This window comes from Cricetulus griseus, chromosome 4, assembly GCF_003668045.3.
Source record: "Cricetulus griseus strain 17A/GY chromosome 4, alternate assembly CriGri-PICRH-1.0, whole genome shotgun sequence".
NCBI lineage: Eukaryota > Metazoa > Chordata > Mammalia > Rodentia > Cricetidae > Cricetulus > Cricetulus griseus.
The window spans coordinates 171,269,496-171,297,482 of record NC_048597.1 but is presented as its reverse complement, the minus strand read 5'-3'; the positions used below and the strand labels follow the sequence as shown (position 1 = coordinate 171,297,482).

General features: G+C 41.7%; 1 protein-coding gene across 3 annotated transcripts; it reads left to right on the top strand.

The window, feature by feature from the left end:
• The first annotated feature begins 6 nt into the window (after positions 1–6).
• On the top strand, positions 7–20,767 carry Senp8 (SUMO peptidase family member, NEDD8 specific). Of its 3 annotated transcripts, XR_003485176.2 has the most exons (4): positions 47–298; positions 10,157–11,081; positions 17,949–18,042; positions 20,606–20,767. XR_003485176.2 is itself a non-coding variant. In XM_027414863.2 (3 exons), exons 2-3 carry the CDS (start codon positions 10,192–10,194, stop codon positions 13,973–13,975), a joined length of 573 nt encoding a protein of 190 aa, XP_027270664.1. In that variant the 5' UTR covers positions 7–298; positions 10,157–10,191; the 3' UTR covers positions 13,976–14,008. The 3 variants fall into 3 exon arrangements, 2 of the variants coding, with proteins under 2 accessions (XP_027270664.1, XP_027270663.1); XM_027414863.2 differs by lacking the exons at positions 17,949–18,042; positions 20,606–20,767 and adding an exon at positions 13,844–14,008 and having other exon boundaries at positions 7–298; positions 10,157–10,632; XM_027414862.2 differs by lacking the exons at positions 17,949–18,042; positions 20,606–20,767 and having other exon boundaries at positions 10,157–11,389.
• Positions 20,768–27,987: the final 7,220 nt, after the last annotated feature.

Below are 27,987 nucleotides of genomic sequence, written 5' to 3'. Positions count from 1 at the left end.
AGCCCGGGACGGCCCCGCCCGACCCCGCCTCCGCACGTGACGCCACTGGAGCGCAGAGCATGCGCTTGCGCGGACACGCCCCGTTTCCTCCACCCCCGAGTGGCCCCGCCTCCCTTTTCCTTCCTCACTTTACGGCCGTGCTATGAACTCTGTCAGACAGTCTCTCTCCGCTTCTAGAAGATAGAAATGTCGTAAGTTTGGAGGAGGCAAACCTCTGAGTTTGCGACCTTAGGTCTCACTTTCCGGCCAGCACGGAGATTCCTGAAGGCTGGTTGGGTTGGTGAGGCCTGAGGAATAGGTAAGGAGCCTCCTCCCTACTTGGGTTTGTCTGAATTTGTGGAAACAGTGGATCGCTTTGCGGTCCACGCAGATTCTAGCGTATCGGAGCCTCTTCCCCCCCCATTCTGCGGCTGGATTCCCAGCGCCGCCCCTTTCCACACGCGCGCGCCCCTCCCCCCACGTGTCCCCGCCCCCGAGTCCAAGTATTTCTTTCCATTCATTCCACAGACTTTTTCACTGAGTTGCTTCTCGCTATACTGTAAGTCCCAGAATACCAAAAGGAAGTGAAATAACCTCAGTTTTTCGAATGCCGTGATGTAGGAAGCAAAGAGTTCGCAATAGCAACACAGTAAAATAACACAGGATGATCTGAACACAAACTGGGGAGTCCATAATTGCAGAGGAGAACTTTTTCCCACATGACTTTCAGGCCTGTCGAGAACTTGTATTAGAACCCTCCACTGGTCAGAAAAAAATGGGAGAAGCACCCTGGCCATGAGAGTGGCTGGTACAAAAAAAAGCGTGTGACAGCTACCTAAAAGAGTAAAAAGCAAGCAAGAGGATTGCCATCTATTAACATAAACTGTGCAGGTAGACTTCCGATCAAAGCAGCCAGACTGTGAGGCCAGCCTGGAGTAAAAGCAAAATCTTGATCACAAGAAGAAAAAAAAAAAAAAAAAAAACTTACTAGAACGAGTCAGGGGATGACGGGTTACCTGAGTTGGCTGGCTTGTACTCCCAGCTCCTGAAAGAGTAAGGCAGTTGGATCGCCAAATGGGAAGCCTTTCAGGGCCAATTTAAAAAAAAAAAAAAAAAAAGCAGATGTGGTCACGCCTTTAATTCCTATGTTTGGGAACAGAGGCAACCCAGCCTGGAGAAATTCAGGCTAGCGGAGACACATAGTGAAACCCTGTCTCAAAAAAATAGAATAATTTAGCTCAGTTGGTAGAACAAGCAGTAGGTTCTGGGTCAGTCCCTCGCGGGGGGGGGGGGGGCCGCGGGGGCGAGGAGCGGGTTGTGAAAGTTTGACATGGAACCTGAAAGTAAATAATTGAAGGGGCTAGAATAATAATAGAACCCAAGCCTATCCATTAGAATCACCTGGGATTTTTTTATTGCGACCCCCCCAATTAAACTATAAAACGTGTACAAATGATAAGGCTAAAGTAGTGATGAGAACTGGGAACGGACAAGAAGTTGAGGGAGTTGATTTTGAAACCTTAAAGTTGGAATCATTTGGTAACAAAGAGTTGAAGATAAGATGAGAAGCTTGAGCAGAATATTGAGAGAATTAAATAACTGCTGTGGGAACTGAGAGAAGGGAAGCCACACTGCCTTTCTGGTCCACACTGTTCCAGGTGCGTGGGAGGGGAAGGTGTAGGCAGGAGGTTTGCGTCTACTGCTTTGTGCTTGCTAGACTGTGCTCTACCACAGAACTGTACCCTCAGCCCTCTTTCTGTTTTTTGCTTTTGCTTTTGCTTTTTGTAACAGGGACAGGCATACCTTGAATTTGTCCTGTAGCATAGGCATAAACTTTCAGATCCTCTCTGCATTGGCCACCAGTTCTGCTTCCCATCCCCAAACCTAATCAGATCCATCTCAGTTACTGCCACTTCCTCTTGTTTTATAAGTTATGTCCAGTCTTTTGTTATTGTTTTGTTGTTTTTTAAACAAACAATTTAATGAAACCAGATGTGACACACACCCTTTTTGGTTTTTTCGAGACAGGCTTTCTCTGTAGCTTGGAGCCTGTCCTGGAACTCACTCTGTCTCCTATCTCTGGTTCCTGGGAGTGCTGGGATTAAAGGCATGCGCCACCACTGTTCAGCTTATTTTGTTTTTTGAGACAGCGTTTCTTTGTATAGCCTTGCATGTCCTAGAACTAACACTGTAGACCAGGCCTCGAACTCACAGAGATCTTCCTGCCTTCGATCCCAAGTGCTGTAATTAAATGCATGGGCCACCACTGCCTGGTGCTATTCACGTTTTTATCCACGCCCCTAGACATTACTGTATACTCACTCTGCCTTGACAATTCTAAGTGTCTTGCTCATTTATTAAGATTTAAGTTAAGAGCAAGATATAAAGATGTTTAAAACACAGCCCTCTTAGAATCACAGAGGATTGAGTAAACTGACTTTTAAACAGAGAATAATAAACTTTGTAGTCAGAAAACAGGTCTATGAGGTAAAGCCCAAGAAAGCATGGCTGCTGTATATTATCTAGAGTAATCAAAAAAAAAAAACCTGTCTATCTGCCTCCAGATAAGAAAGAGTGTTGTCTGATATGGCTCTAGCACAGTATGAAGAATAGGGGTGGGGAAAAGATGAAAATGGTAAAATGTGTGAACATATTATGAGGAGCCTTGGATTCCATGTTACATGACTTAAGTTATCTACTTTGGCAGTTTGGTATGCCAACCTGATCTTAGAAAGTCTATTTAAATGTATACAATAAAATACATAGAATTAGGAAGCCAATGTTAAGTAGTTAAACATCTTAAAATATGTAGTGTAGTTACAGATGTACTTTATGCATTAAGTAGCAAGTAGCAACAGGCCTAATTATATAATGTCAAAGGAGTAATGAGTATAAACTATATTGAGATACCTGCAACAACTTTAATATGATGTAAAAATACTAGATTTCTAGTGACAAAGAAGACTGCTAATAATGCAGTGATTGCCTACAATTATTGAAGAAAATGCTAACTTTGAGCCAGAATTAATTGAAAATGAAAAGACATTTTTCCCAGTCCAAGGTCTTAGAACCCTTGCATTTTAATCACATCCTACTCTATGGATTCCCGAGTTTCAGAACACCGAAGTATAATAGTTTTAATCGAGACTATGGCACATCAAATCCATGTTTGGGGAAAATGATAGGTTGGGATGAGGATAGGGAAGTGGTTACTTTTCTGTTCCTTCTTTATCCCTGGGGCAACAACTAATCTGATAATAACCCACTGTTCCCTAATAGCCAGAACCTTCATTGGCAGTAAGTTTGTGGATGCATGTATATGTAATTGCAATTCTAGAAAATTATTCTGGAAGGTAAATTGGAACTATTATTGGAAAATATGTATGCTAAGCTGCAACTTCTTCATCTGGAAAATAATGAGATGTTAAAGTTTGTAAGAATATGGTTACAGTTCTATTTGGAAGAAATTAATGAAGAATAATGCCTAGGTTAATTGTCAAAAAGAAGATAGAGTTGGGAGTGGTGGCAAAGATTTTTAATCTCAGTGCTTAAGAGGCAAAGGTAAGCAGATCTCTGTGAGTTCAAGGCCAGCCTGATCTACAAAGCAAGTGCAAGACAGCCAGGAATACATATCAGAACCCTGGCTGGGGATGGGAGGGTAAAAATGAAATGACTATAAACTAATTTTGAAAAATTGCATTGACTTTGAGGCTCAATAGGGTATTAAATATCTACTCCCAGCTCTTGAGAGGGTAAAGCTGGAGGATCCCAGAGAGCTTGAGGCTGGCCTAGACTACATAGTGAGACTCTGTCTCAAAAGAAACCGAGAGACAGGAAGATGAATGGAAGGAAAGAAACAAAACTAGATTGGAAAAAAATATATCCCCAGTTTGGAGATCAACTGGTACTTTGTATGGTCAAGAGGTAATCTTAGCCTTTAGTGTTGTTAGTCCATCTGTAAAGTAATGACCTAACCACATGTTCAGATATAGTAATAACAGTTTCCCGATCAGGTTGCATCTGTATATGTGTGTGGTTCATTTTGGGCTTGAAGTCAGGACACCTGTTTGTTACCTGCAGCCATACTACCCTCCAGGAACCAGATCTCATCTGATCTCAGAAGCTAAGCAGGGTCAAACCTTACCCGAAGTAAGATGGGAGGACATTGCTTGCCAATCCTTTCAACACCTAAGATGAGTAAAACTCATTACCAAAAGATCCTCAAGGCCCAGATAATCTATCTCCTTCAGACACCAATCAGTATTGCATAGTGTACCAACTGACTGCTAAAATCCAGTTAGTACCCAAATTATGTGCTTATGAAGTATAGTCAAATTATGAGTGTGGGAGTTCAGTATGACTAGTCATAATGAGTAAAATTCCCGAACTTCCAGAGCCAGGTTCTCTGAGAAGGCTTCTTCAACATAACTAGCCTATATTGACTCTGTCCATCACAGGGTTGCAGAAGCCATTTGAGTGGAGATGTGATCAACACAGACTAAAAACTCAAGCTCTAACCAGGTGGTACTGGCACACACACTTTTAATCCCAGCACTCAGGAGGCAGAGGCAGACAGATCTCAGTGAGTTCAAGGCCAGCGTGGTCTACAAATCGAGTTCCAGGATAGCCAGGGCTGTTTCACAGAGAAACCTGTCTCAAAAAAACAAACAAACAAACAAACAAACAAACAAAAACTCATGATCTATGGAGTGTGAGGTTTAGCTCTCTGTCCCTTGGTGAGGGGTGGGAACAAGACCATCTGACAGCAGAAATAACACTAAAAACTAGTGAAGCTTTTTAAGAATTTTATTTACTTGGAGAAAATTTCTATAAGTCCTTTCTGTGACTTCCAATTAAATGGATACCTCTCCCATAATTATCTGTTATAAAGGTACTGTATACTCTGGGCAGCAAGAAACCCTCAGTTGTCTCAATTATAGCTATTATCTTGTGTATCTGTATCATAGTTTCGAAAATCTTAGTCCTATCCTCTCTGATAGCCAATGAATAAAACCCTCTCAGAGTAGTCTAAATAAACTCAGTTTTTCCAAATCAGAGGCTTGGGAATTTCTAGCCTTAGCTCATTTTCTCACCAATTTTTTTTGTAACAACTTTTGAGTTTACATTAAACAACTAAACGAAATAACTCAAAAGATTTAGCCCTACTTAATATATGCTCTACTTCAACCTTGATCCAATACTGTGTAAGCGGCTAGTTGGTTAGGTTTTTCCTGATTTTTTCTTTTTTCTTTTGAAAGAGCATCTCAAGACTGGAGAGATGACTCAGAGGTTAAGAGCTGGCTGCTCTTCCAGAGGTCCTGAGTTCAATTCCCAGCAACCGCATGGTGGCTCACAACCATCTGTAACAACATCTAGTGCCCTCTTATGGCTTGCAAGCATACATGCAGGTAGAACATTGTATTCATAATAAATAAATAAATCTTTAAAAAAAAAAAAAGAAAGAAAGAGCATCTCATGTATCCCAGGCTGGTCTTGAATTCACTATGTAGCTAAACTTGATCTTGAATTCCTGATCTGGGGCTGGAGAGATGGCTCAGCCCCAGAGTACTAGCTGCTCTTCCAGAGCACCTGGGTTCAATCCCAATATCCACATAGCAGCTTACAACTGTCTGTCCAAGTTCTAACTCTAATGCAAAAACTGACTTAGTGGAGTCCATTCTATATGGAGAGATACTTTGCTCGGCCTAAACACAGCGGTATGGGGGGTGGAGAGGTGCTTTGGTCCTGCCTCAACAAGATGATGGGACAGACTTAGTAGACTTCCTAGGGGAAGCCTTATCCTCTCCAAGGAGCAGATAGCAGGGAGAGGGCACAGTGGAGGGACCAGGAGGAGAGGAGGGTAGGAGGACTAGGATTGGAATGTAAAAAATAAGTTAACCAAAAAAAAAAGCAAAAAAATAAAAAAGAATGCCATCTTGGACTGGGGAGATGACTCAGTAAAGCACAGAAACACAAATACCTGAGTTCAAATCCCTACCACCACTATAAAACAGCAGGTGTGGTGGTGCACACTCCAGTTCTCTGACAGAGTAGTAAGCACTGCTGAACCATCTCTACAACCACCATACTGGGTGTTTCAAAACTCAGGCAAAACACAAAACTTTCCCCACATTTTGAAGTGTTGGGATCACATTCAGGACTGTGTACATGCTAGGCAGACATTCTGCCCCTGAGCAATCCCCAGACCACAAAAACTATTTGAGTAAAATGTGAGCTTCATGGGGTATGGTAGCTCATGCTTGTAATACCATCACTAAGAAGGCTAAGGCAGGAGGACCAGCCTAAGTTTGGGGCCATCTTAGGCTACATGAAACTTTGCCTCAACAAACAAGTAAGTAAATAAATAGGAAAAGTGTCTTAAGTATATAGACTCTTAAATGTGACTGCAATGAAGCGGGACTAGATGGAGTGTAAACACAGGTTAGAAGATGATTAGATGGTGAGTGGTGACAGACTGAACACCATGTAGAGTCTTGGAGTCTCTTCCTTCAGTGTGAGGCAAACTGTCTATTCAGGTACTTTTCTTGCAAACGTCTATCCCTAGCTGGCTATTAACTGGGGGTCATGGAGAACTAACAACTAGACAACTCAGATATTTACCAAGTTGTATATCCTGGCATTCAACCCTATGCTGTAGTTATTGATGTTAGAAACCAGTGGTTCTCAACCTTCCTAATGCTACAACCCTTTTATACAGTTCCTCATATTGTGGTGACCCCCAACCATAAAATTATTTCATTGCTACTTCATAACTATAATTTTGCTACTGTTATAAATTATAATGTAAATATCTGACATGTGACCTCCAAAGTGGTTGCAACCCACAGGCTGGTATAAAGGGAGATATGTGTCCAGAAGCCTGGCTTGACACATGTGACTAGCAGTTCCCCTTTATAGTATGGTGTGAGCCACCATGTGTTTGCTGGGAATTGAACTCTGGACTACTGAAAGAGCAGCCTGTGTTCTTAACAGCTCAGCCATCTTTCCAGCCCAGTAAGATATTCTTCTATCAAGTCCAAGTACTTAGCACTTGAAAAACCATTTGTTGTCAGACTTAATTTTTTGTTTGTTTGGTTGGTTGGTTTTGTTTTTCAAGACAGGGTTTCTCTGTGTAGCCCTGGCTGTCCTGGAAGTTGCATAAGCTGGCCCCAAACTCACAGAGATCTGCCTGCCTCTGCCTCCCAAGTGCTGGAATTAAAGGCTCAGGCTTAATATTAAAAGAATCATTTAAAAAAAGAATAATTTTTAAACAATCTTATTTAAACATAAAGATGATGTGGAACATATATGGTGTGTCATGTTTTCTTTTATGAAAATCTATTGGGAAAAAAAATATCAAAATCCTGAAGTGGTAGCCCATGTTAATAATCCCAACTCATGGGTGGCTGAGACAGAATTGCTTTGAGTTTGAAGCCAGCCTGGGCTACATAGCAAGTTTCAGGTCATACTGGGTTACAGTATTAGACCCTGGCTCAAAACACAAAACAACAATAATAAACTATTAGATGTTAATACAAAGAATGCTACTTCTCCTGAGTAAGCATTTTCTTTTTCTTTTTACCTTATGTACCTTGTGAATATTTAACTTAACTCTCTTGTTAGCTTCCAAAAAGCTTAGAGCCAAGTTTGTGGCTTGAGCATAACCGATGTACTCTATGCCTCGTTAACTTCACTCCTGACTCCAGTTTGTCTGAACTCTAGTTATTCCTTTCTTTTCTTCCTTTTTTTTTTTCCTGGTTCTCTTGCTTTTTTGCTGAGTGTAGAAGCCAGCCAGGGTCGTGCACATGGCACGCAAATGCACTGCCACCAAGCTGCTCTTCTAGCAATGTTATTCTTTCTTAGTAAAAACTTAATCCATACTTGGAAAGCCAATGACGGAGGATTGCCATCCAGTTCAGGCCAGCCTGATCTACATAGGAAGTTCCATCCAGGGCTACTTAGGAAAAGAGACTTTGTCTCACAATATTTTTTTAATCTCTTAATTCATGGCATTCTGTGTATATAAAAATATATATAGTTTCTCCTAAGCAGCCTTATACTGTTTTTTAAGTCATTCAGATTATCACATGGTGTGTATATAAAACTGCCTTGTACACAGAGTTAATCACCTCATTTTACTTTAACATTTTTTCTTGAAAGGTATTTTTTTGTGTGTGTACAGTTTTTTACGGGTTTGGTTTGGTTTGGTTTGCTGTGACTTAAAGATGTGCACTACCACGCCCAACTTTGTGTACAGTTTTGTGTGGTTTGATTACATGGAATTGGTTATATCAAATTTGTATGACTTTAGTAGTATAACCAAACAATAAAAATACTTGATCTAATAGTTAGAATTGGTTAAATTGGTGTCATCATTCTGTGTTCTTATATTATGCTTTGTTCTGTTCCTTCAATCTGCCTGTGATCCTTTTCCTGGTCTGATTTTAGAAGTTCTGCTGAGGTCAGCCTAGTGCACAGCAGTTAACCGTTACCCCAGTTGAGTCTGTAGGTCCAAGTAAGCCATCTTGTACACCTGCAGCTTTGCCTGTTAGCACAGTCGTGATTGTTCACAAGCATATTAATCCTGTGAGACACCTTGTCTGTCTTTCCCCCAAGTTAGCCAACCTGTTATTTAAACAAGTGAATGTGAATGAGTATTTTGTTTCTAGCCTTCATTTACTTTAATTGGTTTGTAGTGCTAGCCAGATTTTCTGATTGTATCTATAGTATCATCTAGTTGATAATGTGAATATTATGTATACAGCTTTTTTTAGATCTTTAAATTCTGGGTTTATTTGATGCACACCTTTAATCCTAGCACTCAGGAGGCATAGGCAGATGAATTTGTTTGACTTCAAAGCAAACCTGGTCTACATAGTGAGTTCCGGGCCAAGCAAGTCTATATAGTAAGAGCTTGTCTCAAATAAATAAACACTTTAATTATCTTCAAGGAAACTTATTTGCCAACTTTGCAGGATTATGAATGCTTTTTTATTTTATTTATGTTAGTTTTTCAAGACAGAGATTCTCTGTATAACAGCCCTAGCTGTCCTGAAACTATTGCTGTAAACCAGGCTGGCCTGGAACTCACAGAGATCCGCCTGCCTCTGCTTCCTGAGTGCTGGGATTAAAGTCGATACTAGCAAATCAGTGTTAAAACTAAGGCTCAAGCTAGGAACCCTGATGCCTATGCCTGTATGTATCAAAATGTCAAAAGAACTTCTGATAGACATTATAAGTATTACATTACTTAGTCTTTATCCTACATGTTGAAGTTGAAAGATGGGAAATAAGCAAAAGCATCACCCATGCATAAAGCTGGGAAGATTGAGGAATGGGTTTCATTTTGTATTACTTTATCTGCATGATTTTCTGTTCTTGAAATTCCCATATCTTTTAACTGCAGCTATCACCACTATCACTTTCTATTATGGAAGGAGGAAGAAATACTTTCTCTTTAAAATCAATGTTGTAATGGAAACTGTTTCTTTTTATAATTAGTAACTTTTTCTTTCAGACTCTTTGAATTCATCTTTAAAAATAATTTGTTGTTATCATGCACTATCATATTAAGACAGAGTCTCAGATAGCTCAAGCAGACCTCAGACTCACTGTGTAGCTAAGATTGACCATGTAATCCCTCCCATATGTAGGGATTACAAGCATGCACCACCACACCCAACTATATATTCATTAGAGTTAGAATATATTTACTGCTGTGGTTTTTTGCAAAATATAAGCTATAATTTTAACCAACCTCTACATTTAAATATAAAACTAAATTCATTAAATATAAAACTAAAATTCATTCTAATTATTCATGTCCAGTACAGAAGCTAAAGTTTCTTTAGTGTTTTCTAATTAATTTAGTTAGTTAGTTAGTTAGTTAGTTAGCTAGCTAGTTAGTTAGTTTTGTTTTTCAAGACAGGGCTCCTCCTCATATCCATGGCTGTCCTGGAACTCACTATATAGACCAGGCTGGCCTCGAACTCCCAAGTGCTATGATTAAAGGCATGCTGCCACTGTCCAGCTTTAGTGTGTTATGATGTCAGCATTGTTGGAAGTTATCGATAAAGACTATAATTATATGTCATCTTTACAATAATCCTGTAAGAATAGCTGTTTTATAACCTAATTCATATTCAACAGTAAATATTGTCTTCTGACTCTCCTTCAGCTTCTGGATTTCTGAGAAGCCCTGTACAATACAAGATGGATCCTGTAGTCTTGAGTTATATGGACAGTCTACTGCGACAGTCGGATGTCTCACTATTGGACCCTCCAAGCTGGCTCAATGACCATATTATTGGGTTTGCCTTTGAATACTTTGCCAACAGTCAGTTTCATGATTACTCGGACCATGTCTGCTTTATCAGCCCTGAAGTCGCCCAATTCATTAAGTGCACCAGCAGCCCTGCGGAGATTGCCATGTTCCTTGAACCCCTGGATCTTGCCCACAAGAGAGTTGTATTTTTAGCCATCAATGATAATTCTAACCAAGCAGCTGGGGGTACCCACTGGAGTTTGTTGGTTTATCTCCAGGATGAAAATAGCTTCTTTCATTATGATTCCCATAGCAGAAGCAACTCAATCCATGCAAAACAGGTAGCAGAGAAACTGAAGGCTTTCTTAGGGAGCAAGGAAGACAAACTGGTCTTTGTGGAAGAGAAAGCCCCAGCTCAACAAAACAGCTATGACTGTGGGATGTATGTGATATGTAACACTGAAGCCTTGTGTCAGAACTTCTTTAGACAACAGCCAGAGTCCCTACTGCAGCTACTCACCCCAGCATACATCACAAAGAAGAGGGGAGAATGGAAAAATCTAATTGCCAGACTTGCTAAAAAAAAGAAGTAGCTACTGAAGAATGCTCCTGAAGTTTGCAGTCCCCTTTGGTGACAGCCTCAGTGCCTAAAGGAAAACCACTAGTAGATGAAAGTTTACTAGTCCTACTTCTTTGTTTTCTTGAAAAACAAATGTCATCCTCGGCATTATCTGAATGGGAAGCTTCACTTTAACCCTGAGGAGAGCAGTGTATTCTGTGAAAATGTCTTGAACTTATGTACCAAAACCTTGAGAAAAAAATCACTATACAGTTTCAAGTAAGATTCTTTTTTTTTTCTTGTTGCTATAAAATTAACTTCCTTTTGGTTTCCCCATTTCCCCCCATTGGCTTATTCTAAAGGAAAATCTAAAGCAAACCAATGACATAAGGGATCTAAAGACATGCATGAAGAAAACAGAAGTAGAACCAAAAGGTTGTTACACAGCCATAGTGAGAAGTGTCTGGCTGGAAGTGGATTTGGCCTAACTCCACTTGGGGCCTTCATATTCTAAAAATAAGGCATTCTCTAATGCAAAGGCTTTCTGTCTGCAAATATTTAATAAAGATGACTTTAGCCCATCTTCATCTGATTCTTGGAATGCTTTAAGAAAGGGGAAACTTGGGCTGGAGAGATGACTCAGCCATTAAAGGCTAGACTTACAGCCAAAAATACAAGAAAGGGGAACTTGTTGGACAGTGGTGGCACACACCTTTAATCCCAGCACTTGGGAGGCAGAGGCAGGCAAATCTCTGTGAGTTTGAGGCCAGCCTGGTCTATAAAGTAAGTTCCGGGACAGCCAGGGCTGTTATACAGAGAAACCCTGTCTCAGAAAAAAAAAAAAAAATTGGGGAGACTTCATTAAAATAAATGACTGTGTTCTGGGGACATAACACAGAGGTGGAGCACCTGCTGTGGTGTGCAGGAAGCCCTGGATTCAATCCCAACCTGCAGCAAATTTAAAACACACACACACACACACACACACACACACACACACACACACACACACCACTATGGTGTGTGGTGTATCTCTTGGTTGGCTCTAGGAGTGGGTAAATTGGCTACTCCAGATTGATAATGGCTTTTCTATGCCTTGTCTGTTAGGTGTGCACCTATTGGCTCCTTTTACTGAACATGCTTTGGTTCTAAAACTAATAGTTGATAACTAGCCAAAATTTGCTGTTATTTCAGACACAGTTCTACTTTTTGGTAGCTATAGCTTTTACACTAATCTGGCAAAATTGTTTTCAGTTATGCTGTGGTAATCTTCAGACTGTTAATGATCTGAAACATAGAGCCAGTTTATTTTTAAAATATAAAGGAAGAAAAGTCACCTTTCTCAAACTCAATTCAAAATGCAGACAGCATAATTATTAAAATGTGAAACCAAGATGAAAAAGAGATAGTGTCTCCCACAACATTATTGATATGTTTTCAGTTATTTCAAATAATTTACACAAAAAGTTGGGCACACACATTAATTAGGTCCCTGATAACAATTTGCAATGCAGCTGGGCATTAGTGGCGCACGCCTTTAATCCCAGGCTCCAAAGCCATACAGAGAAACCCTGTCTCGGGGGAGGAGCAGCACAATTTGCAGTGCATATAGGATGTAAAAAACAAAGATGTAGGGTCTAGAGAGATGGCTCGGTGGTTAAGAGCACTTGACTGCTCTTCCAAATATCCTGAGTTCTATTCCCAGCAACCACATGGTGGCTTACAGCCATCTGTAATGAGATCAGATTCCTTCTGGTGTGCATGAAAACAGAGCACTCACATACATAAAACACACAAATATATAAATCTTAAAAAAAAAAAAAAAGATGTGAGTCACCCACTGAAACTGACTTCAGCTACTTCTCCACTCTAACCCTGACCCCAGCAGCCTTCATGATCCAAAATAACCTTGCCAGTCAGCAACCACAGAAGTAGTAACTCAGTTCCCCAGAGCCAGGAAGGGGAAGATGGTATAAGTGTAAAAACACAAGTCACATAAGCAGGCTTCAGTGAATGGGACCTGAAACAAGTTAGGAAAAGAAGTCTCCATTTCAAGTTAGTATGTTTCGAACCAAAAGACTTAATGAAAGATAAGAGGCAGGAGAATGTTAGGAACTGGCAAAGAGCCATCAATGAAACACAGAGGAGACAGCAAGTGTAGAGCAGCAACACAGGTTGCTAATAGGCCACCAGTGGAGATAACAGTAGCAAAGCAGTATCATTTCAGTGGCTGTTGAGTTAGGCAGCTGATCAGACCATCAAAGAGTTCCTTCTCTGTGGAAAGTTGTCTTTCTGATAATGCAAAGTATGCTTGTTTGCTTAAATATCAGACTGCTAATGCATATGAGAGCAGTCTTGACTAATTGCCTAAGGTTTGTCCCAGAAATGAATTCTTTTTTAACTAAACTATTAAATCTTTGTTTAAAAATACAAAAAATATACAGTCTCCCAGGACGGCCTCCAAAGCCACAGAGAAACTGTGTCTCGAAAACAAACAAACAAACAAAAAAAGAGACTAACTTGGGACTTAGTTCAGCCATGCTATGTATTTAGAAAAGAGATATTTCATTTTTTTCAAGACAGGGTTTCTTTGTAGCTTTGGAGTCTGTCCTGGAACTAGCTCTTGTAGACCAGGCTGGTCTCGAACTCACAGAGATCCTCCTGCCTCTGCCTCCCAAGTGCTGGGATTAGGGATTAAAGGTGTGTGCCACCACTGTCCAGCTGTTAGTCTCTTTTTAAAAAGCATTGAGTATGATTAGTGAGATGGCCCAGAGGGTTAAGCCACTAAACCTGATGACCTAAATTTGATCCCAGGACCTACTTGGTAGAAAAAACTGATTCTTTATAAATTGTCCTCTGTCTCCCATAAGTACACCATGTATATATATATATGTATATAAATATATACATATATTTTAAGAAATATATGTATTTCTTAAAATACATATGTATATAAATAAATATATATTTATATACATAAATATATGTATATAAATAAATACATATTTATTTATTTCTTAGGGAGCAAGGAAGACAAACTGGTCTTTGTGGAAGAGAAAGCCCCAGCTCAACAAAACAGCTATGACTGTGGGATGTACGTGATATGTAACACTGAAGCCTTGTGTCAGAACTTCTTTAGACAACAGCCAGAGTCCCTATATGTATACATATAGGGCACACATATGTATATAAATAAATAAGGCCGAGTGGTGGTGGCACATGCCTTTAATCCCAGCACTTGGGAGGCAGAGGCAGGCAGATCTGAGTGAGTCTGAGGCCAGTCTGGTCTACAAAGTGAGTTTCAGGACAGCCAAGACTATCACACAGAGAAATCCTGTCTCTAAAATAAATAAATAGTAAAATCTTGAGTATATCATTTGAAAATGTTGGCATTGTAAATAACAGATTTTAAGTTGACATGAAGTATTTCACTAAACACTAGGATAGTCTTTTATGCACTGCTTGACCATACACAATTAATATAATACTAATAATACTATATTAATAATATGAATATATTAATACTATTAATATAATACTATTTTATTCCAAATATCCTATTGTGCTGCCCCATAGATATATTCATATTTGTTCAACCTGAGTCTCAATATGGAATTGAGAAGTTACCATATATAAATCCAACATTAGCTGGAATTAATATATATGTATACACGTGCACACTCATACATTCACTGTATCAACAGATTTTCTATTTGTTACTGTCTACACAAATACATCCATCCCTATTAGCTAGGATGTTGAAATTCATAAACACCTGTTCTAACTAAAAAGGAATAATTTAAAAATTATTAAGTGTATTAAGTAATTCCTATGTCTATTATAGTTCTAGTATATGCTTTATTTTTACTATACTACAGATTTTTTTTCTTTGAAACAGTCTTGCTTTATAGTCCCAGCTATCCTCAAACTTGTCATTCTCCTGCCTCAGCCTACTAAGTGCTAGGACTACAGATGTGCAACACCATAGCCAGCTGATGCTATAATTTTTATAATTTCCATATTGACAGTGTGTTCTAATAATAGTCATTCTAGGGGCTGGAGAGATGGCTTAGAGGTTAAGAGCACTGACTGCTCTTCCAGAGAACCTGATTTCAATTCCCAGCACCCACATAGTGGCTCACAACTCCAATTCAATGGAACCTGACACCCTCACACAGACATACATGCAGGCAAAACACCAATGCTCATAAAATAAAAATAAATTGATTTAAAAAATCATAATAATAGTCATTCTATTTAAATGGCAAAGTAGAATTTCTCAGCTACATACTTACGTATGCTGAAAATTTGGTGGGTTTTTTTTTTCTTTCATCACTTAGATAAACTAATTGAATGGAGAGGTTACTCGGTGGGTAAAGTGCTTGCTCACAAGCATAAAGATCTAAATATGGTGGTGGGCATTTGTAATCCCAGTGCTGGAGAAGTGGAGAAGGGAGGGCCCTGAACCGTTGCTAACCAAACAGTCTAGCCATGGGTGAGCTCCAGTGTAAGTGAGAGACCTTGTCTTAAAAAATAAGATGGAATCAAATGGTACGTGCCTTTAATCCCAGCACGTGGGAGGCAGAGACAGGTGGATCTCTTAGTTCAAGGCCAGCCTGGTTTACACAGAGAAACCTTCCTTGTCTTGAAAAAACAAACAAACAATAAATAAATAAATTACAGAGGAAGACGTCCAGTATTGACTCTGTCCTCCAAACATACAAATATAGGAATGAATTAACATGCACCCATATACCATACACACACACACACACACTCTATATATACAAAATAATTATAGAAGTGTTTATGCCATGGCATTAGGCCAATGAATTCTTTAATCAAAGCTAAGCTCTTTTGGTTTCAAACATTTTTAGCTTTATTTTCTTTCCAGGTGCATGAGTGTTTAGCATGCATGTGCATCATATGCATGCCTGATGCCCTGAGAGGTCCAAAGACAGTTTGGGTTCCTTGGAACTGAATTACAGTAGCTGAGCTACTGTCTGTGAGCCACCATGTGGGTGCTGAAAACTGGTCCTCTACAAGAGCAACAAGTGCTCTTAACTGTGGAACCACATCTCCAGCCCCAGTTATCTTTTTGTGTATGTGTATGCACCAGAAATTGAACCCTAAGCCTTCCACAACCTTGGCTCTATTGGCTGGGCTACACCCTCAGCCCTGTTGTTTTTCACTTTGGAAGATTTCTGTTTGGTTGGTTGGTTGGTTTTTTGTTTTTTTGAGACATGGTTTCGCTGTATAGCCCTGGCTGTCCTGGAACTCAGAGATCTGCCTGCCCCTGCCTCCAAGTGCTGCCTGCCCCTGCCTCCAAGGCATGTGTCACTGTAACTGGTTTTTTTGTTTTGTTTTGTTTTGTTTTGTTTTGTTTTGTTTTAAGACAAATTCTTACAACTCTGGTTGTTCTGGAAGTCACTATTTAGAGCTGGCTGGCTTCAAACTCACACAGATCCATCTGCCTCTGCCTCCCAAGTGCTGAGGTTAAGTTTTTGTTTGTTTATTTGTTTTGTTTTGAGATTTCACTTTGTAGTCCAGGTTAGCCTGAAGCTCACTATGTAGCTAGTGCTGGCCTGGAACTTGAAGCAGTTCTCTGGCCTCAAGCCCAAAAATCTGGGATTTGAGAGTGGAGCCACCATGCCTAGTTAATTATGAATTTATAACCTCAGGTAAATTTGAGATTCAGGGCCTAATCTGTGAAAAAACTAGTGTGTTTAGGTTAAGTACCATTAGGATTGAATAGCAGTGTGAGGCATATGACAATCACTAAAATAAACATTATTTCTCTCTCTGTCCTCCCATTTATATGCTTTTTGTTGTTATTGTTGTTCTCATTTTTCAAGACAGGGTTTCTTTGTGTAGCTTTGGAGCCTGCCCTGGAACTCACTCTGTAGACCAAGCTGGCCTCAAACTCAGAGATTGGCCTACCTCTGCCTTCCAAGTGCTGGGATTAAAGACGTGCATCACTACCACCTGGCTACTTGCATTTTTTTAAAAGACTAATAGCAAGTTTCAAAACTTGGTTTTAGCCAGGAATGGTAGTGCAGGTCTCTAATCTCAGCTATTCAAGGATGATAAATACTAACATATAGCCTACATGGCATTCTGTGTTAAATACTTCAGACATGCATAAAATATGTGTGCTATATATTGCTGTATTTTCAAGTATTCATTATAAAGGTTTTATACATATATAGTCTTTTTAATGTTGGGTTGTTTTTTTTTTTTTTCAGGAGAAGGGGAGTTGAGATAGTCTCTCATAGCCCAGGCTAGCCTCCAACTTGATAAGTAGTCACACCATGAACTTCTGACCTGAGGTCTCCACCTCTGGAGGGCTGATTTTATAGCTAATATGCCACCACTCCTGGCTATTCTCATGTTTTTTTTTCAGGTGATATAATTCCCATCTCATAATAAGAAATAAACTCAGAGAATATCAACCATGTGACCTCTGTCTCCTCATATTCTTTGCACCTATTCCTCCCCACCCCCAGAAAACAGTGGGGAGAAGTCCCTGCTTGAACATTATCTAATGCAACCTTGCTTTCCTTTCTGGATTTTGCATATTCTGCTGGTGTGCTGCAGAAACCAGTCCTAACTGTCATATAACTATTAAGCAGCAGAACCTGGATAGTAAGTAACTGGCTTGTTTTATACATTAGGTCATCTTTGGACCAGCTCCTGATGTCCATGTACTGATCTAAGGTTCTGAAAAAGCCCTACAGTGCACTTCCTATTTTAAGTGGCCTTTCATATTCTTATTATATATGCAAGATAGGGAATAAAACAAGAGCAGACATCTGGAGGATCTATTAAAAATTGGAAGGGGGACCTTAGGAATGTGTCAACAAAAAAAAAAAAGAACTAGGACTAAGCAAAGATAAAGTGGTTCTACACAACATAGGGCAAATTAGTCACCAGGTTTCAACATGAGGCTGAATTTCCACTAAGGAAAATGAAGTGTTTAATGTACTTAAATAAAATGTTATTGAGGCTGGAGAGATGGTTTAGTGATTAAAAGCACTTACTGTTTTTGCAGAGGACCTGAGTTTGATTCCCAGCAACCACATGGTGGCTCACAGCCATTGGTAACTCCACTTTCAGGGATCTGATGCTCTGTTCTGAATTCTGCAGGTAAAACAAAGGGGAAATGTTGTTGAGTAAGAAGCAACTAATATGTCGGTGTGTCAAAGGACAGGGCAGTGTTGTCTTCAGTGCCCATAGTAAGGTGAGTTTTTATGCTGGAAATAAATTACTCTTAAATCCTGTGGTTTGTGTTAAAAGACAAGATAAAGGCAGCTCTCTGGATTGGTTTTCTTCACATACTAGCACCTAGCAGTCCATGTGAAGGACAGGCCCTTTTCCCACAGTGTAAGCTTAGACAGATTTCTGAACCAGTTCTGAAGCCAGGGTCTGCTTTCCCAGCCAGCTCGCACTCTGCTCGGAACAACACTTCACTCATCTTCACCCTCAGCCTTACCTCTGCCCTTTCTCCTACTTCAACAAGAGTAGGAGCCAGCAGAATCAAACTTCCCTGACACCAAATCTACAAACCTACCTGTATCCATACCCTTCTCAGAGCCTTCCCTCCTCAGAGCTAAGGCTGACCTCCATCTGTGGACAGGGACCTTATGCAAACACCTCTTTCATACACACATCATTGGCCTTCACTGGTCCCTAGCCAACAGCTTTGAATGTATGAACTCTCTGTTTTTGTTTTGTTTGTTTTGTTTGTTTGTTTTTTGTTTATTTGTTTTGGTTTTTTGAGACAGGGTTTCTCTGTGTAGCTTTGGAGCCTCTCCTGGCACTCGCTCTGGAGACCAGGCTGGCCTTGAACTCACAGAGATCCGCCTGCCTCTGCCTCCCGAGTGCTGGGATTAAAGGAGTGCATCACCAATACCTGGCTAACTCTGTTTTTCAAAATCTATAAAAGCATGTCTCCCTGTAAGTACTGACTCGTTACTTCCTCCTCTTCGCAGCTGCATGCAAGGTGTCTACACTGGGCTCTGTAACTGCTTCCCTCCCTCCCAGTTCTCAAGCCACTTCAATCTGGATTCTGTCACAGTTCCTCCACAAATGCCCCTCATAAGAGCACTAGTAGTTTTTATTTTATGAGCAGAATAAATAGCGTCAAACCCTCCTTTTCAAACCTCTCTTCCTTTACCTGATGCAAGACCCAGTTTTCCCTCCTCTGGTCACTTTCTTAATTGCCAGTGTCTTCTTCACACCCTGTATTCTAGGGCTTTAATCCCACAGTCCACTTCTCACTGCATACTTCCTGTGCTCTCCACTACCAAGACCAATGACAGATTTCAGTTCACCAAACTCCTCTTCCAAGCTTCAACCTGCATATCCATGTACCTGCTGCACACCTTCACTTAGGGATGCCATAGCATCCTTGCAGGCCCCATATCCCAAAAGTCAACTCATCTTTCCTCATCCAACCTATTCCTCCCCCATTCTAGCCAGAAATGTTGGAGTCATCCTTGACTTTTTCTCCCACGTACTCCACATCCATCAGCCTTCTAGTCCTGTTGATTCTACATTTAACTATGCTTTAATCCATGTATTTCTGTCTCTCTCTGTCTGTGTCTGTTTCTCTGTATCTGTCTGTGTGTCTCTCTGTCTCTCTGTCTCTCTGTCTCTCTGTCTCTCTCTCTGTCTCTCTTTCTCTCTGTCTCTCTCTCTCTCCATTCCAAATAGTCACTCTCATATCAGGTATGGTGATGGACACCTGTTATCCAAGCACTTGGAAATCTGAGGTAGACTATTGCAAGCTTAAGCCTGGTCTACACAGTGAATCCCAGGCCAGCCTGAACTACACAATGACAAAAACAAAACTCAGAAGACAGCCACAGTCACTCTCCTTTCTAGACAGCTGACTATCTTCTAAAGTGGTCTTCCAGGGCTATCAGGCTCCCCAGACTCAATTCCCCTCTGCCTTCTGCCAGTGTTTCCAACAGATTATCTAGATAATCTGTCCTCCCTATTCACATTGCCTCTTCACCAGCCCCCTGTCTTAGACTCCCTTGTCCTTATTTCCTCTAACACACACATTCTTTCCCCTAACGCTTTCACACAGGATTAGGGAATCTGGTTCAGTGGTAGAGTGCTTGTCCACCTAGCACACATAGGCCCCAGGACAGGGAGAGGGAGAACAGGAGGAGAGTGAACACCTGCCTTTAGTGGTCCTCCTCAGGGACATCCCAGACCAGTTTGCTTCCCTTGCTGAATCCTAGAATCAGGAATCCTCTCAGTGGGTCCTAATCACACATAATTTTTGGTATTGTGTCTCCCCCACTAAGTTGTAAGAGAGAGGTCACTGCCTCCCACACTACCTGGCATAAAAACACTCATTATTTGTTGAATGGATAAACAGGAATATAGAAGCTATTTATCAAAGGAAAAAAAGAAAACCATCATCCTTCCATGGCATAGTCACAGAAATCAAAATGCTACACCAATCTATGTAACTTTTCATGCTTACATAAGACCAAGTTATGGGGGGAGGGGTCAGTGAACTTATGTAACCTGACAGAGAATGAGGAACCCACCAAACTGGCCAATCTAGCTAGGGACATCCTTTTAGCTGGTCTGCTCCTTTCTCAGGGGTTTTCACATTTTACCTAGTTGCAATGCATGTTGCAAGCACTATTTTAAAGATAACAAGGAGTTATATCAAGCTAATAGAGTTTCGTTTTCTAAGCCATGCTGTCCCACTGTTAGGCTTTAGGAACTCCAGTGCTATAGAGATCCTTTTAATAACTTTTATTTCAATTTTTCTCCCTAAGGGGCCAGAGAGATGACTCAGGGAGTAAAGGTATTTGTTGTCAAATCCAACCCCTGAATTCAAATCTTGGAGACTTACATGGTGGAAGAAGAAAACCAACTTCTGCAAGACTCTCCTCTGATCCCTACAAGTGCACATAAAAAATAAAATCTGTTTAAAAATACATGTAAACAAAATACTTAAAAAATCAAAATTTCTCCTTGAGGAATAAAAACCATGGTTTAGACAACCCAAGAACCACTCCAGAAATAGGTATAATTACTATGTATCAATTAAAAGCCATAGCAGAGTCAGTCATGGTGACACTTTGATAACCCCAGCACTAGGGAATCTGAAGTAGGAGGATCGGGAGTTCAAGACTCAGTGTCAGTTACATGAGATCTTGTCTCAATGTCTCTGCCCTACCCCCTCAAAAAAGGCACTAATCTATAATTACGTTCTTGCATATAGACAGCCAAAGTCATCTAAAAATCAATATGCAGTACCATATTGTAGCTCCACCGGCATCAAATTTTGTATTTGCTTATTTATGGACTTTTTTGAGACATGCAACATAACCCTGGCAAAACTACAACTTGCTATATAGACCAGAGTAGTCTTTAAACCTGTGTCAATCTTCCTGCCTCCTGAGTGTTGGAATCACAGGTGTGCACCATCATACTCAGCTTACATTTATTTCTTTAAGTTTAGCAGGTAACAACTAATGTTTGTTTAGTTCTTTCTATGTATCAGGAAGTTCTGAGGGTTTAGCATGAATTTTCCTATATGATAATAACGATTAGCCTGAAAGGTAAGCTGGACTGAATAGCTCTTGTAGAGTTTTCCATTTGTCAGCTCATACTGTGCCCAAAAAGTCAGATTTTGGAACTTTTTAGACTTTGGATTCGGGAGTCTCACTGTAAAATGTTTTATTATCTTTAGTTATGTGTAGGTGAGGGTGTGTGTGTGTGTGTGTGTGTGTGTGTGTGTGTGTGTGTGTGTGTGTCTGCACATTTCAGCAGGTGCCCACAGATGCCAGAAGCATCAGATCCCCCAGAGCTGTAGTTATTGACAGTTGTGGGCTACCTAATGTGAGTGCTGGGAACTAAACTAGTCCTCTAGAACAGCATCAAGTGCTCTTAACTACTGAGCCATCTCTCCAGACTCAACCTGCACAATTTCATCCTTCTTTTGAAAATGAGGACCCTGAGACTTGGAGTTTCCCAAGTTAAGTAAATACAAGTTTAAATGTAGATATACTAATTCCAAATCCTGTACGCCTTTTCTGTTGAGGGGGGCGGGCAGGGAGGGAGAGTTAGTTTGTCTCATGGAGCCCAGGCCAGGCTGGCTTTAATTGTAGTCTAGCTGAGAATGACCCTGAACCTCCTGCCTTCTGCTCCAGTACTGGGATATACAGGTGTGTGTCCCCAAGACACACCGGAACTTAAGCTCTTAACTAACAGACTCTGCTATATCTTGATTGTTAGTAGTAGCAGTGCTTCTTCTGTTTTATTGGGTAAAGAGGAAAGAACACTATTAGGAACAAAAAGTAAATGTAGCCTCCCTAGTTTCCAGGGGTGGTGGTGCACATCTTTAATCCCAGCACTCAGGAGGCAGAAGCAGATGGATCTCTGAGTTCAAAGACAGCCTGGTCTATAGAATGAGTTTCAGGAAAGTCAGGACTACACAGAAAAATCCTGTCTTGAAAAACCAAAAAAGGAAGGAAGGAAGGAAGGAAGGAAGGAAGGAAGGAAGTATGGAAGGAAGGAAGGAAGGAAGGAAAGGAAGGAAGGAAGGAAGGAAGGAAGGAAGGAAGGAAGGAAGGAAGGAAAGGAGTTAGAAAAATGACTCAGTACTTAAGAGCATTTGCTGTTCTTGCAGAAGACTTGGGTTTGTTACCCAGCACCCACATGGCAACTCACAACCATTTGCAACTCCAGTTCCAGGGGATCTGATGCCTCTTCTGACCTTTATTGACATCACACATACAACTGGTGAACATGCATGCATGTAAGTATGCAAGCAAAACACACATATAACAATAAAGAAATCTTACAAGATGTAAAGCAAAAAAAAAAAAAAAAAAGTTTTAAGGACTTAGGTTTATGTGGACCAGGAGGATACAAGAGAGATCAATTGTGACAAATAATTAAAAAAAAAAAAAGAAATTTGGAGTTTTCAATGGATATCTTAGAGAAACAGAAAGCCATAGTGGAGGTCAGTGAGATAGAAACATCCTAGAAGCAGGACAGGAGACTAGGAGCTACACAGGACACAGCCACTGAGAAGTTTCTCACTATTGTAGAAAATGGCTATCAAGTTTCTCAAATCGGACAACTACACACTGAGTTTGAAGCTTTCTTCTATGTGCTGTGGCATTCTATTAAGTCTACAAGACAAGTCCAACCTTTGGAAATTGTAATGTGATGACATCATCTACAAAGTACACAGTGGGGAATGACACAATTGAGTTACTTTTTAAAAAAAAATTGATGGGTGGGGGGGCTTGAAATGGCTCAGCAAGCAAACGTGCCTGCTCTGTAAGCCTGAAGATCTAGTGAGGGGACCTCCATAGCTGCCATGTGTGTGCCACCAACACCTGACTGCTACAAACGTGCCATCACACACACACCCAATCACAATGAACTAGTTTTAACTGTCAAAACCAAAGCTCACAATGTTTTAAGAACATTTACAGTTTCTGTACTGAGCTACACTCTGACTTTCCTTGGTCACAAGTGGTGGCCTGTGGCCCAAGGGCCACGACTTGAACACTCCTCAACCTTTCCTACAATTAGACTCCATGGAGCATTTGGAAGAACGAAGGGTGAGGAGTGACAGGCACACCATGAATCAGAAAGGCCACTGCCAAAGTCACAGGAGACAGTGGACAACGTGGTCTGACCCAGGAAATCAGAAGCAGTCTTGGAAAGCCTTAGAAGACTGAGATCTCAGGACGATTTCTCACCATGAAGGAAGAGAAATGGGTCTTAGGAATGGCGTGTAAGGCTGGACACAGTACACTTCTGTGATTGCAGCATGCAAGGCCACTAAGACAAGTTCAAGACTATCTGGCCTATGCAGCAAGACTGTTTCAAAAATCAAAGAGAAGGAAGAGGGAGAGAGGGAAGGAGAAGAAGGAAGGACTGACTGTAAGTATTAAAATATTTGAGGGTTCCATACTGGAAACTTCTTGGTCACTTCCAAGTCCAAAAATACCATGAATGAATCTGGTATTGTACACATACCTTTAATTCTCGTAATCACAACTTGGAGGCCAGCCTGGGCCTAGTTTGTGAGTTCCAGGACAGCTTGGGCTACAGAACAAGAGCCTGTTTTTTTTTAAAAAAGGCACTGTTGACACAGAGTGAAATGAATTAAACTTGTTATCGTTTGTCCTTGTCTCCACACTAATGTTTGGCAATTTGCTATCAGTACACCAAGCCCTTCTGGGTTTCCCCCTGCCTCACTGGGTGCTCTCAGTTTCCTTTGCCACTTCCTCCTCCTCTTCCTGATCTCTCAGTGACATGTGCCTCAGTCCTCAGGCCCCCAGTCCCCGCTGCTCTATCAGCATGTTCATTCACATGGTGATCTCACCCAGTGTCATCCTAAAAGGATTACTGTAGCCAGGTATGGGGTCTCACAACTGCAATCCCAGCACTTGGAAGGCTGAGGCAGAGGGATTGTCATGAGTCCAAGATAATCTAGGCAACTCAATAGTGAGCTTCAGGATAGCCAGTACAGAGTGAAACCTTGTCTCAAAAAAACAAAACACTTGATAGGCAAAAGAAAACAGACCTCTGTGGGTTCCAGGCGGGTCAGAGCTACATAGTGAGACTTTATTTATTTATTTATTTATTTATTTATTTATTTATTTATTTATTTTGGTTTTTCAAGACAGTGTTTCTCTGTGGCTTTGGAGGCTGCCCTGGAACTAGCTCCTGTAGACCAGGCTGGTCTAGATCAGCCGGCCTCTGCCTCCCAAGTGCTGGGATTAAAGGCATGCGCCACCAGCGCCCGGCAAGACTGTCTTTAAAACAAACAACAACCACAAAAACTATCTCCCAGTCGTCTCTCCGACACTCAGGTTTCTTAACCCATCACTTACGTGACATCCCCACTTGGCTATATAAAACTTACCTCAGACTTAGCATGTCTAATACTGTTATTTCTTTTCCATTTTATTTATTTAAATGGCTATGGGGTCAGGTGACAACTCAAGAGAGTGCATTCTCTTCTTCTGTTATGTGGGTTGCTGTGATTAAACTCAGGTCATCAGGCTTGGCACCCTTTACCCACTGAGCTGTCTCCCCTGCCTCCAACGCTACATTTCTGACCTTCCTCTCCAGAGCTCTACTGCTCATGGATATCTATGTCGTTTCAAGCCACAAAATCATGAAGTCATCCTTAAGTACTGTAGTGCCCTCTCTCCAGACTGACAGATGGTCTGGCTTCTGAGCTCAGAACATACCCAAAATCAGCCCCTTCTACCCATTTCCACTTCTAGTCCGACTGGCTACTCCTCAGCCAAAGTGGCTCTTGGGTAAGCGGGCCTTGGGGGAATTGGGTAGGAAATGAATCCTGCCATCAGCCACTGTCTTGTTGGTGAGCCTCCAGGACATTATCTATCACCTCGGTCTCTGTTCTGAAGGGTTCTGTTGTGCAGAACCATCTACTTCTGAAGCCTATTGGGCCAGGAAGTTCTTTGGCATCGACATTTCCTGTGGCAAGGAAACAATTTTTACTTTATCAGCTATTCCAAAAGTCAATAGATTTGAGCACAGTGCTAACAAAATATATGCTGAGCTGGGAATTGTACTCAGGAGCTGAATGTATAGTTCAGCAGTATAGCACAAGACCCTGGGTGTACACACACACACACACACACACACACAGGAATGACAACAATAATAAGTTTAAAGGCCTGTCACTATTCTGAGGTAAGTCTCTTAATTCTCTGCCATCAGATCAGTGAGTCTCAGTTGGAAACAGTTTTACCCTCTCTACAGGAGATATTTGACAATGTTGGGGGGGTGATTTGGGTTGTCATAAGCAGAGGGAAAGGGTACCCTGGCAGAATACTTAGGCTATGACTAAGTATCAGACACAGACAACCCCCTATAATGAAGTTATCCAACCCAAACGCCAGTATTACAGACACTGGAGAGCATGATCTAGACTCTTGGCTTGGTCTTAAACCAAGGGCCAATAAGTGACTGATCCACACTATTCTACAAGACTTTTTAAAACCATCATCTTATTCATCACTTCTAAGCTGCAGTCCTTCCATTAGCTTCCACTGTCCCTGAAGGATCAAGTCTCTTCTTTTCACACAGGCACTGGATCCTAAGAGATTGTGCAGGAACTCTGCCTCGCGGAAGGGTTCACCTGCACCTTCCTCCACACAATCCTCTTCCTGGCATTACCCCCCAAGCACATGTCTCTCCTCTCATCCAAATCTCAGTCTTTGAAGCCCACGCATGCTGCACACCCATCCGCTGAGTCAGTCTTACCCATGAGTCCTACACTGTTACATAGCTGATGCCTCTAGCTTGCTCCTTACTGAATTCCCTAAAGGGGATCCACGTCATATCTCGGACTTAATCTGTCTCAGTATTGACAGTCAAGTGTGAAAGCTTCATTGCTGGATTGAGAGTCAAATGAGATCCTGAACATGAAAGCACATAGTATAGGGCCTGGTGTGCTGTTAAATGCTCAAAAAAAAAAAAATGATAGTCAATATCCTAGTAGCTATAGAAGTTCTGGAGTTCACAGCAGACACTTAATAAACCGCTCTCAAGAAGTTATGTGTTGGAGAGAACATGACATTCAGGATTAGCCTGCTATTTGGAACTAGCATCGAAGAAAAACTTCCATCAGAAATCCTACACCAATTAATATGCCTTCATGCTCCACTGAATCCAGGAGCAGTGGGTGTCACATTTTCCCAAAGCGGTGCCCAAGCCAACCTTTCTGCATTTAGCAAGTTAATGAACAGCTAGTGAGTAACTCTTGGCCCACTCTAGCCCAATTTAGAAGACTGCCAAGAGGATAAGGTATCAATGTGCCACAGCCTCTGCTTTGCTGGGGACCCAGCTCTGTAGTGTCCCCCTTCTTCCCCCACCCAAGTGCTTCTGTGTTCAGTCACAGAAGTCAGTCCGAGGTCCTTACAGAGACGGCACAGCAGTGGGATGAGGCTGCACATAGGCCTGCCCTCTCCCCAAGGCAGAAGAGAGAGCCTTGAGATCCTGGGAGAGAAGTGAGTGGGGGCATCACATTCCAAGCAGCCCCAGGTTTGGCTGGGAGCCAGGTGCTAAGTGCCAAACAAGAAGGAACACATTCCAGGGAGGCAAGGAGCCCTGCCGAAATGAAGGGGCCCAGTGAGCAGGGCCCCCGCTGGGCACCAGGTGCTCTTCATCCAGAGATCAGTCATGCAGGGGGAAGGACTCCAGTTTCTCTGGTTATTGTTTCAGAGGCTGAAATGCCTCCCTCTCTCACACACCCTCGGTGGACACAGCATATGTAGCAGTCACATTACAAACCGGCCTCCCTGAGTAAAGGAGGGAAAGGAGAGTGTTGTTGACATCTTGGTTCACACCCCCACTGGAGCCAGATTTCTCTCATTCTGTGCCCAAAGAGAGGATGCTATTAAGAGCAAGAGTGGATGGGGGCAGGGAGCCTGGGTTCCATGCTCTTAGAAATTCAGCTCCCCACCCGTGCCTCTCCACCCGAGCAATCCAGACACACCTGCTCTTCACACCAAACCAGCCTGCCTTCCTGGCAGCCAAACCTTCAGAAAATCTGGAGAGTCCTTGGAAATGTTTGCCCGCCTTTCGCCAGGCCGGGATCAGGGAGGAGGCGATGAGGGAGATGGCCCCACTGTCTGCCCGAGAGTCTGTTCTTCCATTACAAACCAGAAGCCTGGGCCAGATTTCACCCAGAGAGGAGATAAACCGGGAGGAACCTTTGTTGGGATTAAGTCCTTTGCTGGACTTTGCTGCCACCTAGTGGGATATTTTTGCTCTCTCCCTCTTGCGGTAGTCAAGACGTTTTGAGTGATCTTGAGGCAAACAAAAGACCCTCCTAAACCAGGCGCATGCCTTTAATCCCAGCACTCGGGAGGCAGAGGCAGGCGGATCTCTGTGAGTTCGAGGCCAGCCTGGTCTCCAGAGCGAGTGCCAGGATAGGCTCCAAAGCTACACAGAGAAACCCTGTCTCAAAAAAAAAGAGACCCTCCTGAAAGAAATTTCCCTTGTCCAAATCTCCTAACTTCTGGGGCAGAGCAGCTGTGGGGAGTTCATCCATGTGGCAGGTGTCCTAGTGACACAGAGGTCAGATGGGAGGACCGCGCTTGTTTTGTGGGCACCTAAGGTTCTTATTCTCAGGACGTCTTGTGTAGACTGA

Coding starts and splice junctions, on each gene's coding strand:
- Senp8 (XM_027414862.2), top strand. CDS start 10,192: ATGGATCCTGTAGTCTTGAGTTATATGGACAGTCTACTGCGACAGTCG.